The sequence below is a fragment of the Myxocyprinus asiaticus genome, chromosome 3, assembly GCF_019703515.2.
Source record: "Myxocyprinus asiaticus isolate MX2 ecotype Aquarium Trade chromosome 3, UBuf_Myxa_2, whole genome shotgun sequence".
Classification (NCBI taxonomy): Eukaryota; Metazoa; Chordata; class Actinopteri; order Cypriniformes; family Catostomidae; genus Myxocyprinus; species Myxocyprinus asiaticus.
Window position 1 is genome coordinate 43,604,160 of NC_059346.1, and position 13,751 is coordinate 43,617,910.

Sequence of the window (13,751 nt, forward strand, 5' to 3'; positions counted from 1 at the left end):
AAACCACTGGAGTCTTATGGATTACTTTTTTGCTTTGTTTATGTGCTTTTTGGAGCTTGAAAGTGTTGGACCCCATTCAGTTGCATTGTATGGACCTATAGAGCTGAAATATTCTTCTAAAAATGTTCATTTGTGTTCTGCAGAAGAAAGAAAGTCATACACATCTGGGATGACATGAGGGTGAGTAAATGATGAGAGAATTTTCATTTTGGCTGAACTATCCCTTTAATATTTACTGCAAATAGCCTTATAATATGTTTTGGTCAATAAACTTATCAACACTCTAAGACAAACAGTTATTCTTTACAAAAACACCACTGGACACAATGCATTTTAGATCGAGGTTTAGAAGTAAAAAAAAAAAGCATCACACAAGTGTTGTAAATCAAGGACTTGTGAATTTTAGATGAGTGTTAGCCGACCGAGTTCAGACTAATATATGACTGGAGCTGGGATACGCTAAAGGCCGACACACTTTAATTAAAAGTAATGAGAGGCGAGCCACAAAAGTGTCTAATTCAATTTAACAGGCATAGCTGGAGTCAGCTAAAATGAAGGCAGTCAGCTGACAGGGGAGGAAAGACAAAGCTAGGCAAAAGGAAAGTGAGAGAGGAAGAGACAGAGAAAGGAGAGAGAGAAATACGAAAATTGGGCAAGATAAATGCCTAAAGGTGCTGCAAGAGGGTTTAGCCAAAAATAATATCCTCTAATTACCAGTCATGCAAACACTTGCAACCAAATCATTTTTAAATGTTAAAAAAAAAAAAAAAAAAAAAAAAAAACAATTTCACTAAATTCTCCTTTGAAAAACGTTATAAATGTAAAATGAAATAAATATTACATATTATTAAATAAAACAGTAAGCCATGAGAGGCTGTGACTAGGTAAGGGGTGTGGTAAATTCAAAACACATTTGAGTGTTATATTGCTTTGAAACGGCAGCAACATCAATATTATAAAAGAAACCAATGTTTAAAAAACAGTTAATTCATTACTATCAATTCTTGGAATAAATGATTCTTCTGCCATGTTTGCCAAGCAATGTAAAAAATGAGCAGATTAATTTATGCATAATGCATACCATACCATTCTTTACTGCATAACTCAGGTCTTTAGTGACCCACGACCTCATTCCACCCTTTTTAACTAATCTATTGTATATGGATATATATTTGTCCACCTTTCTCTTAGGAATAGTGTAATAACAAAAAAAATGCCAAAATTGCAACAAAAAAACAAAACAAAAATGTTTTACTGCACAACGATGGTGAATTATCTGTATCCCATATGCGTGTACACATATATATTATACATGCTATTTGTCACTCAAGGTGGAACGTGAAAGTAATTTGTTGCATCATCTCTTTGATATATGAAAAATAAAACATCAACATGTAACATAATATATTTTATCTTATTATTTTCTTATAGTCTTAAAATGTTTTGAATGATTTTCACTATCTGGGCATTTTGAAGATCTATTTGTGATAGATATACATGTCGTCTCGCTAAAGACCCGAGGTATGTAATAACGTTTGGCGAAACACCCATGCATTTAAGGGTTAAAATACAGTACTGTGCAAAAGTCTTAAGCACATAAGATGTTTCACAAAAGCATTTGTGTTAAGATTGTTATTTATATCTTCAGCTTTAGTGTGTCAATAGGAAATATAAATGTTGGACTCCTAAACATTACTTTTGCAAATAGAAAAGATTAGAATAGAAGAACAGGGAGCCCTGCAACAGATGTCATGGCCCCCACAGAGCCCCCCACTGAACATCGAGTCAGTCTGAGATTACATAAAGAGACAGAAGCAATTGAGACAGCCGAAACAGATAAAAGAACTCTGGCGAATTCTCCAAGAAGCTTGGTACATCCTATCTGCCAACAACCAAGAAAAACTATTTATGTCATTATGCAATATCACTATGCAATATTTTTCACAAGTGCCTAAAAATTTTGCACAGTACTGTACATACAAATGGTGCTTTTTCACATTGACCTCAATTACGATTGACAAAATTAGGTTCCGAGCTAATTGAGAGGTTTGACTTTTTCAGTATTAGCTAAATATTTGCCATCAATTGAATATGTTGGCCCAAACCTGTAGTGGGTGATCTGATAAATTCTGATTCTAATAACCTTATGTTTGCCTTTCCACTGCTAGATTGTCAACAGCAATGTAATAGGACTCCCCCCTCTTGTTCATCAGCTTTGTCCCTGACTGTCTCCCATACTGCAGTGCATGTTTGTTTGAATATTTCTTTATAGCTGTCTGTTTAGCCAGTAAGTCATTTATAAGTACCGTTGAATATTACACAGTAAGCTCATCAGTTCAGAATCCTGTATTGTGCCTTGGGTAAACAGTTCCTCTTTGTCCAAAAGTGGGTTAGGACAGCATTCCTGCATCAGCTGAGCAACTTCCATTGAGATTAATGGGAATGCTAACAGATATCTCTTTCCAGGTATTATAACACCTTTGTATAAGATTAAACTGGTACACACCATACATGGGGTCACCGCAAGCAGGGCTAGCCGGAGCAGACTGCTCATCTTCCCACTGTTGTCACCCAGTTGGGAGGTCAGCTGAAGACTCTGTCTATATGCCACAGAGGCTTGAGACAGCAGGCCCTGAGAGCGGTAAACCTCTGCCAGCCACTGAGAAAGAGAAGAGACAGATGGTGAGAAATAGTTTAGCAACTTGTTAAACCTCCTTTCTATAGGTCTACACAGTATAAAACACTTTTCAGTTTCTTTGAAAATTTAAACTTTCTGCATGATTTAATGAGGTGTTTGAAACAAACTGCTTGTGAGATTCAGTTCTGTCCCCAGGGAAATATTTGTACTTCCACAATGGCAACATCTAAAAGGAAAGATTTATGTGCTGACACAAGCAATATTTCTAAAAAAGTATAAAACCAAGCTGACAAAAACTTTAGTATAAAACCAAGCTGACATCAAGCAAAACTGTTTCTTAGTGAGACGGGTACATACATGCCAGGCGGACACAGATGTGTGGTTGGCCAAGACAGCAGCATTAAGCTGATCCAGCAAGGTAGGAGGAACACAGTTACCCGCTTCAGACAGCAGGAGGCGCTCACACTGAACCTGCCTCAACATCAGGAGCACCACAGCATGCTCTGGAGATACACTCAGAACCTGAGAGACAGAGAGAGAAGGGAATGTAAAAATAGCTCAGGGTACCCACACATTTGGACCAATGCATTTCTATGTCTTTTCCATAAACTTTCCAGTTATTTTCCAGTCTATCTAATAATTTTGATTCAGACTGATCCACTAAAGAATAATTTAGACTGCTTTGAGAGCAGGTTTGACCAGTTCATTCAAATAAAATGACTCAAAAGAACAATTTGCACACAAATTGAATGTCACTGTGGCTTGCTAGCCAGATTTACAATACACAAGAGCAATATCTAGCCAATTAAATATTTTAGAGCAGACTGTAACCAGAAAAAAGTACATTCACTTTAGAAATTTCCATTAGTTTCCCTGGTAGTATCCCATACTGTTAAAGTTGCACTTAGTGATTACATGTTAATGTTTCACTGGCTCTAATTTGTCTTTCCAAACAACTCTGCTGCCCACCAGCTCAGGATCAAACATTATGTTATATTAATGCTGGATGCAACATAACACTGTGATGCTCTCTGGAAAATACAGTTGGTCATGTGATCTCAACATGGTGTTCATCATGGGTACTAGTACGATAAAACAGCTTTTTCTAGACCATTGATATGACTGGAGTCAAGTGTGGGTGGGTGGATGGATGGATGGATGGATGGGAATGGATGGGATGGATAGGACACACAGTTCTGCTCTGAAGCCTTAAACGATTATTATAAGGTTAACCCTCCTGTTTCAGCACTTGCATCTGATTCACTCAGCTGAGCAGAGAAGCATCAATAGGGATGAGAGTGACCAAAAAAGTGAGTGTGTGCGCGCATGTGTGTGTGTGTGTGTGTGTACCGTAGAGCAGAGGGTCTCCGCCTGGTCATATTGGCAGCTCTGTTTGAGTCCAGTCACTGCCTGCTGCAGCACCCAGCCCTCCAGAGCCTGAGCCAAGAGCCCATCTTTTCCCTGCAGGCTCTTCACTGAGAACACACAGTACACAGAACAATCGATACACGCAACAAACAAATTCATATACACCTGTTTGGTTAAACAAAAATGTACATACTTGCTTGTACATTCAGAATTTGCGTTAACAGGAAATATTCCATCATTTACAGATTTTTTAAAACACTGGCGAATACTTCAAAATGCTTTCCATCATTTTCACAGACAAAAAAATATGTATCTAGTCTATTGTGTTTCCCTACTTAAACATTCCCATAGTAAAGGATGCTAGTAGGGATTAGAAAAAGGTTTTAAAGCACTCCCGAAAACAGAGCGTAAGACACATGAGGGTGGATTTGGGGGATACCAAGTGCCAATTCATACCATGCATTACAATATTTTCCTGAACAATAATATGGTAACTTTAAGTCTTTTATATAGCAATACTTTATACTGTTGACTTCAAATCTAATGTTTTCATGACCGAATTTATAAATAGAACTTATCAGTTTTACTGCAGTCACACTTAGTCGTCCATGAATTTATTTTTCAAAATCTTTAATTGTAGCCCCTTTCATTGTAGTATTGTGAAGTCCAGGTCATTATATTAAAGCCAGAAAAAATGATATAGGCCTAAATTATCTCTATACTGCACAAATAACATACCATTCATGATAGCAGTGTTCCTTAAAGTTAGGCTAACTACAGAGGGTTGTGCATAAGTAGGCAACAGTAAACTATGGGGTCATTAAGACCAAATGCGTTCTTGAGCTAGAATAGAACACTGGTGTCTCTAGATGCGTTTTAAAAAGTTTAAGTTCTTTTTAACATGACATGCCATAAAAAAACACCGGGCCTGCACATATAACATATCATACATTATAGCGGCATTACTTAAAGTTAGGCTAATCACAGGAGGTTGTGCACACATTGGCTAGATTATTGGGCCATTCAGACTGAACGCATTCTTAACAGAACATTGGTGTCTCTAGACTTGCTTTTAAAAATGTAAGTTCTTTTCAACATGACGTGGCATTAAAAAAACAGGGTGCTCCTGCGCACGATGAAAAATCCAAAGAGGTATAGCTGCAGGCCACAGATCTCCAAATAGGGGCTTAATATCCTAAATAGGGTGGAGTTACTCCAGAAGGGTGCAGGGTCACTCCAAAAAGGGGTTAAGCCAACTTCAAAAAGGGGCCATCATTTCAACTCACAGTTAGGATTAGGGAAAGGGTTAGGTTAGGGCAGGGTTCCACAATAGGTGGCCCACGGGCCGAGAGACAAATGTTTGGCCCACACTAAAGGCCTGTTCACACCAAATTTGTGATGATTTTGCGAGACTATACACACAAGAGTCCGTAAAAAATTTAAATGAAAAACATTTTCACCCCTGTACAGTAGGCGGTGCTGTTCTAGTTTTACAAATATTTATACCAGTCTCCTACCCTACCCAGCTGTCAATGCTAGAGATTAATATATTGAACGCTGTTAAAGCATTTATTTACCTAATTTGGCATAACTGTTTCATTATGTTCTTTCCATGGTGTTGATGCATTTTGAGGAGTACTGTATATAATCTGTTTTTATTATACGAGTGAGATGAGTAAAGAGCGCTGTTGCATAAATATATGTCCTGTTTGCCTGGGTAGCTCAGCGAGTATTGACGCTGACTACCACCCCTGGAGTCGCGAGTTCGAATCCAGGGTGTGCTGAGTGACTCCAGCCAGGTCTCCTAAGCAACCAAATTGGCCCGGTTGCTAGGGAGGGTAGAGTCACATGGGGTAACCTCCTTGTGGTCGCGATTAGCGGTTCTCGCTCTCAATGGGGCGCGTGGTAAGTTGTGTGTGGATCACGGAGAGTAGCATGAGCTTCCACATGCTGTGAGTCTCCGCGGTGTCATGCACAATGAGCCACGTGACAAGATGCGCAGACTGACTGTCTCAGAAGTGGAGGCAACTGAAACTTGTCCTCCGCCACCCAGATTGAGGTGAGTAACCATGCCACCATGAGGACGTTCAAAGTAGTGGGAATTGGGCATTCCAAATTGGGGAGAAAAGGGGATTAAAAAAAAAAAGAGCCCTGAATTTTGCGCTATCATTCCAAAAAATAAGGCAACATCAATGTATTGGTGTGGATCTATTCTAATGTATTTAAATGCCTTTAAAAGGAATTTACTTTTTAAATAATTTTGGAATTCTGAGTTCTTCACTCAGCCAGCCATCATGCGGCAGAATTGGACCTGGTAAATTGCAAGTATACGCTCCGTATAAAGGCCTTAATACATTAAAAATTATTATTATTATTCTAATTATTAATAATAATAACGAGGGGTCACCTCAGAACTCCAAACAAAAATATATTTTCTATCAAGTAAGACAGTGGTGCTTAGAGAAAGTTAGAGGTAAAAAGCCAGAGCCTTTCCATGTATTTTTTACGGAGGTGCAGGAACAGGAAAGTCATATTTAATCAGAGCTATTCATTATGAAGCGACCAGATTATTATCCCAAATTGCAACTGCACCAGACAAAGTTTCTGTTCTATTGACAGCACCTACTGGAATTGCTGATTTCAACTTGGGTGCCAAGATCATCCATAGTACATTTTAAATCGGGACAGATGTAAAATTGCCTTACCTTTAGAAGAAGAAAAATAAATACAATGCGTGTGGTATTTAGTGACTTGCATATACTGACTATAGATGAAATTTCTATGGTAAACCACAGCCTACTAGCCTATGTCCATGGTAGGCTTCGACAAATAAAGCAGACAGGTGACTACTCTCCAATTGGTAAAGTTAGTATAATTGCTGTGGGAGATTTTTTTCCAATTGCCACCTGTGAGAGGAAAACCACTGTATTTGCAAAATGCTCCATTGGATTTGTGGAACAACACATTTGCACTGTCAGAATTAACAATCATTGTTAGACAAAAAGACTCAGCTTTTGCAGAAATATTGAATAGATTGCGTACACGTAGCAAGAGTTCCCCACTATCACTTAATGACTTAAATATGCTCAAAAGTAGGGAAACTGGGCAAACCTCTTCCACTTTATGCATTTTCCCAACAAATACGCAAGTGGACGAGCATAACATCAAACAGATAATTGCAAACTGCCCAGACCACATTTGTGTAGAGGCTCAGGATTTTGAGAAAAAAATCAACAAACTGGACAAATGCAACTTAAAAAGGGACACTTTTCCTGAAGTATTTAATTCCTGTTTACCGGAAACGTTTCTATTAGGTAAAGGTGCACGAGTCATGTTAATTAAGAATATTGACGTCGCTGATGGGCTTGTAAATGGTGTCTGTGGTACTGTAACAGACATGGCCCTTAATACAAACAACACAAATGTGAATGTAGTATTTGGTCAGTTTGATGATGATAAAATTGGGAATACCACTAGAAAGCGTACACCACCACATAGAAACATCATGAATTCCACTCAAATTACTTTAGAGGAAGAGCGAGTTAAAAGCAAGGGTGGGCTGCATAAGCAGTTCCCATTAAAGTTGGCAAGTGCTTGCACTGTACACAAAGTGCAAGGATTAACTGTCAATGAAGCAGTCATATCACTAAAAAATATTTTTGCAGCTGGACAGGCATATGTTGCTTTAAGTCGAGTCAAGACTTTAAGTGGGTTGATCATTCAAGATTTTGCTGATAAAGCAATTTACTGCAAAAACAACATCCAAGAATGTATCAACACAATGCCACAGTTTGAACTTTATAATATTTCACCACATAACACCAACAAATATTTTTCAATTTTCCTAATGAATGTTCAGGGTGTACAAAATCATACAATGTTATTAAAAATAAAAAATAATATATAATAGACCAACTCCCAGTCAGCATATGTCCAACTGATGTGGCTTGCGATCTCTCACACGTCGTCCATTAGAGGCAACACCTCGCAACAACACCTTGATGTGCACAGCAGCAATATTCTAATACATATGGCATTCATAGTTTACAGTTAGTAGTGGTTTGGGACAATATTTAATGAAAATTGAGACAAATTTGCAGAGCGATCCCAACTCTAATTCTAGCTGATGGGATTAAGGCAGTAGGTTACAGATGACGGAGCAAGTTGACCAATCAGATGAAAGGCGCGTTTCAGTGTCGCTCACAAGTGCATATTAAATATTCAAGGCGTAAACTAATTTTTTTTTTTTGTTTTTGTTTTTTTTGGGATTTCTCCCCTTTTTCTCCCAATTTGGAATGCCCAATTCCCAATGCGCTCCAAGTACTCGTGGTCGCATAGTGATTCGCCTCAGTCCGGGTGGCGGAGGACGATTCCCAGTTGCCTCCGCGTCTGAGACAGTCAACCTACGCATCTTATCACGTGGCTTGTTGAGCGCGTTGCCACGGAGACATAGTTCGTGTAGAGGCTTCACGCCATCCACCGCGGCAACCACGCTCAATTCACCATGCGCCCCACCAAGAACAAACCACATTATAGCGACCACGAGGAGGTTACCCCATGTGACTCTACCCTCCCTAGCAACCAGGCCAATTTGATTGCTTAGGAGACCTGGCTGGAGTCACTCAGCATGCCCTGGGATTCGAACTAGTGAACTCCAGGGGTGGTAGCCAGCGTATTTTACCACTGAGCTACCCAGGCCCCGGCGTAAACTAATTTTGAAACACTGAAGGACATTTTTTTAAGCCTTTCCCCCCAATCACTTTATTCCTTTTTAAATATAAAATGAAATGGTCAACAGGAAATGAGTTTGTATCTGCTTATTTTATTAAACAGTGTTAAAACCAATAAAGAAAAAAAATTTTAGTTTTTCATTTTTGGGTAAAAAAGAAAAAGGAATGGAGGCAAAAGTACATGGACCCCAAAAGCTATCTTGTTAAATACAAAGAAATGAATGTGTTATGATGTTTCTTTTAACAGCACAAATCAGCACAAATGAACGACACCGGTTCTGAGCGATTTGGACCACATGGGGTGGAGAGTGACATCATTGCTCCCGAATACAAGCTGTTATTTCTAAGATACAGACGTTGTTATTTTGCAAGCCATCTTAAACGGATCTTTAACTTCATCTGTCGTTCTTTTGATAAACATAATTAACTGAAGAACGTAGTTACGCATACATAGACATACATAACAGACTGCACATGTGCGAGTAGCTGACAAAAGAGGTTATTTTTCTAGACATCTGAAAGTGTTTGGGAATCATTCAACAATGGAGCTTGGCTGACCTCTATTGGACATTTCTTGTAATTGCCACTCAGAACTGGTTAGACATATAGAATCAGAATCAGCTTTATTGCCAAGTATGCTTACACATACAAGGAATTTGTCTTGGTGACAGGAGATTCCAGTGCACAACAATACAAAACAGCAACAAGACAAAGATAATAGTTAAAAATAATAAAAAATGTAATAAATAAATAAAAAAATTAATAGAAAATAAAGTATATATAGAATACACGATAAGACTATATATATATATATATATATATATATATATATATATATATATATATATATATATATATATATATATATATATATTTTTTTTTTTTTTTTTTTCTTTTAAGCAATTCAGGTAAAAACAAAATAAGAGGGATATTTCAAAGTGACACACTTCTGCCAGCTGGTGGCGCTATGACCATGACCCACAATAGCCACATCAATGTGATCAGCCTGCAAGAACAAACATTTGGCTCAATTTTGATGTAAATCACACAATGCACGCAGAAGTTACGAGACGTTTCCTTATTCTAATTTTTTGACATTATTTTATCACGTTGCCATGGCAACACGTTCGATATATTAAAAATCCTTTCGCAATTCAGCATCGTCAATGTCTTGGCATGATGTCGCCCACATTTGATACCTGTAACATGAAATCCCTAGGAGGAGTATTTCAAATTCCAGAGCATGCATTTTTCAAACAAACAAAAATGGCCGACTTCCTGTTGGGCAGAACTAATACAAGCCAATGGGAAATATGTCTGTCATGGTGAGAACAATGTCCTCACCAAAACTTGTGAATATCAGACAAAATCTGCAGCAACCACAGCAATAAACTCATTTGAAATGTTAGGGGGCGCTATGGAGTCCACTGGCCACACCCAAGACTAATGACAAAAGAATTCTAAAATCTTGCCAAACTTTGACGTGTTTCAAGTTTCAAGAGTTTTGAAAAATGAAATATGCATTTATGAACTAGGGGGCACTGTGGAATCGATGAGGCATGTCTATGCTGAATTGCAATATCAAATCAAAAGATGTCCTAAGACAAATGTATGTGTAAACTTTCATAAGTTTTCAGCCATTGTAAGCCCCTCAAAACACCATGGGAAAATTTGAAAATCCCACATTCCATCCAACATGGCTGACTTCCTGTTGGGCGGAGTCAAATACAACCAAGTGAACTTTGTCTAACATGATGAGAGCAGTAACCATACCAAATCTTGTGCACATCTGAGCAACTTCATCCCAACCATTACCTGCGTTTGGAGGTGCTGTAGAGCTCCTCGACCACACCCAAGCCTAAACACTACAATCATTTTTTATTTTCTGATGTGTGTACCAAGTTTCTTGAGTTTTCAAGCATGATGAATGCCTTATAAATGGGTGAATGCATTAAAAATAAAAATAATAATAATAATAATATTTGTGAAAAAACATTCCAAAAACAATAGGGCTTTAGCACCTCTGGTGTGGTACTTGGGCCCTAAATATAGCTGCAAGCAGCAATTAAGGGGGCAAGCACAACAATGACAAAAAATAAGTAATTAAAGCAATCTGGTCATGACTTTAGGCAAAATGGTTGAAAAACCATGACTATTATCAATTGCAATGGAACAAAAAAGCTTATTACTTTTGACCAACAAGTGGCGCTGTCACTAAATTGATATGGTGTGGTCAAGGTACGGTCATGATGACACATATGAAGTTTCATGTCAATAGGCCAAAGTGTTGCCGAGATAGAGCCTGAAAACCCTTCTGGCACCGTGTCATCAAATTCATTGTTGTGTTAAATGAAAACAGTTTGGTCTATCAACACGAAATCCTTAACTTTTTGTCGGCATGGTCTGAAGGTGGTCTGATTCGATTTTGGTTAAAATCTGACAAACGCTCTAGAGTTCGAAATAGTAGGTTTTTAAAGGATTTCAAAATGGCGGACAGGAAGTTTGATCGATCATGGCATAATTGGTATCCACATTCTTGGCATGACCCATGGAATCTACCAAGACTGGTCTCATGACAACAGCACAAAGTAATCAAAAGTTATTAGAATTTTATGAAAATTTGGTATAACTTTTGACCAGAAGGAGTAACTTCAGGGCATTGTGCCAATGACACATAACAAGTTCCGTAACGATATGTCAATGAGTTTGAAAAATAAAGCATTTTACAACAAAATTCCAAATGGGCGACGCTCAAAATGGCCAACATAGGAAAATTTGGTATCACTCGACTCGGCATCCTGCACAGAATCTAATGACCAGATTTGTGATTTTAGGTGAAACTGTTCAGAAGTTATATGCAAAAATATGCATTTTTCATATCTCGTGACCACTAGGTGGCGCTGTGTAGAAACTGTGCAGGTACCCTTTGGTCATGGTTGTCATAACACATACCAAGTTTGGTGTGAATAGGCTAAAGCGTTGCAGAGATTGTGTTGCCTCGTGTCCAATTTGGCGTGCTCTACGTCTAATTTGTTCACGCGTTATTCGAGAACCATTTGACTAATCAACTTTAATTCCTGATCTGAAAATGATCTGATTAAATTTTTGTGCAAATTGGACAAACGGTCTAGGAGGAGTTTGAAAAAGTAGATTTTTTTGAAAAATTCTAAATGGCGGAAAAATTTTGTGGACTGAAAAATGGCGGACTGAAAATGACAACATAGATTATTCTCAAGCCAAGGAATTTTGATTCTAGCACTTACGGTTCAAAAGTTATTAGCATAAACATGTGTGAAAATTTGGGCAGTTGGTGGCACAAGAGGGTTTGAGTTAGAGACTCCAGATTTGCTCCAGTTAATGTTCAGACTGTCCTCTATCTCTGTGCCAAATTCCACAACTTTCCCACATATGGTTTTATGGGCTGCCATAGACTCAATGGCAGAAGAAGAAGAAGAATAAAAAGAACACTAACGATTACAATAGGTGCCTACGCATTTTCAGTGCTTGGCCCCTAATTAGGTTGCGACCCCTACTAGCCTTTTAAACTCCTAAACGTCCATGCAGTAATAAGCAGTCCATTCCCTAACCCACACCCCCATGCTAATGGTATAGCCCACAGCGCAAATTGAAAGACACACACACAAAAAAAGGAAAAATAGAAAATTGGTAAAGAGTCAATCATTCCAAAAATCATTTCTAAAGTCACAATTTACAAAAAGTAAAATTTAAGAAAATGAGAGAAAATATAAATTATCCATTCTTAAAATAACCAGAAACAAATTAAAAATGAAAGTTTCAAACTGTTTTCCTCTTTTTGCATTTGGATTGGTATGGTCTAAAAAATTAATTGTAAATCATTACAAGGTCCCATGAACACAGCTGACCTTTTTCAGACACCAGGGTCATGAGCCCCATCTCCAGATTCTCTCTGAGAGGGGCAGAGCCTGAAAGAAGGCATGCAGTGTTCTCTGTGTGACAGGCAGCAATTAGCCCCGCCCACCCAGCTGGATCATCTGTGTTTGTCAAACAAAAGACAGAAAGAAGACACATTTAAACACATATCAATCACCATAAAGCTACCCATACCACAAACCAAACCTCATACATATTTCATCAGACAGATTTCAATTCCTAATACCTGGGTCAATACTACTAGGGACATGTTTTTTTTTCTTTTCATGTTTACAGCTAAGATACGACACTATTATGCTACCACCACAAAACACTCATTCTTACTGGAGTAACAGAACCTCAAGGAAAACTGAAGTGTGGTGGTACTCAGTTTACCTGGACACAGCAGTACGGCTCTCTGAATAGTTTTCAAAGCGTTCTGTCTTCTGTCCTCACCAGAGTGACGGCCTGAGGCCAACTGATTCACTCCACTGTACAGCAACGCCCTCTACAGACAGAAAAGAGGTGAACACTTTAATAGGGAACGATCTTGCCATTTGTTTTTTAAACACTTTATTCAAGAAGGTTAAAAACATTAAGATACCTTTCCAAGTGTCAAGCTGGCGTGACATGCCACACTGCCAGCCACACTGCCTCCCTGATGAAGATATGAAAACAATCATGAACACCAGCATACTTCACACATCCTTTCAGGAGCCAATGTGGAAATAAACCTAAACAGAATGTGCATCAACCTTTTCATTTCAATTGTATCACCACTAATAAATGACAAAGGTGAATTTGAAAAAATTCAATTTCACAGTCTAATTACTATGCAATTTCAGATATAAATTTAGCAGGTTAAAGGTGCAATATGTAAAAAATTTTTTTTGCCAATGTGTGAACGGCTTATAACGCAACTTAAAAAATGAGCCCTTCCCGGACTTCCTAGGTTGTCTATTAATGCCTGTAGACTGATTTTCATGCGAAGGGAGTGGGTCACTTTTGCCAGGAAAATCCAAAGTATTTGACGATTATGCACGCTCCCGAGAGCCTTGTCTCAGTGCTTCCTTATTTAACATTGTCAACAGACAGTCTGCAAGACTAGGTAACGTTATCTTAGA

The 13,751-nt window shown here is 38.3% G+C and overlaps 1 protein-coding gene across 1 annotated transcript in view; it reads right to left on the reverse strand.

Annotated features, from left to right (window-relative positions):
• Positions 1–13,751, reverse strand: part of skic3 (SKI3 subunit of superkiller complex) — a 60,703-nt gene that overhangs the window by 12,468 nt on the left and 34,484 nt on the right. Inside the window, exons 32-37 of the mRNA XM_051662729.1 lie at positions 13,232–13,285; positions 13,024–13,135; positions 12,621–12,749; positions 3,989–4,113; positions 2,996–3,160; positions 2,507–2,659 (exon numbers count right to left, since the gene is read on the reverse strand). Of these exons, the coding sequence (XP_051518689.1) occupies positions 2,507–2,659; positions 2,996–3,160; positions 3,989–4,113; positions 12,621–12,749; positions 13,024–13,135; positions 13,232–13,285 (738 nt within the window). The remainder of the gene's footprint in view (positions 1–2,506; positions 2,660–2,995; positions 3,161–3,988; positions 4,114–12,620; positions 12,750–13,023; positions 13,136–13,231; positions 13,286–13,751) is intronic.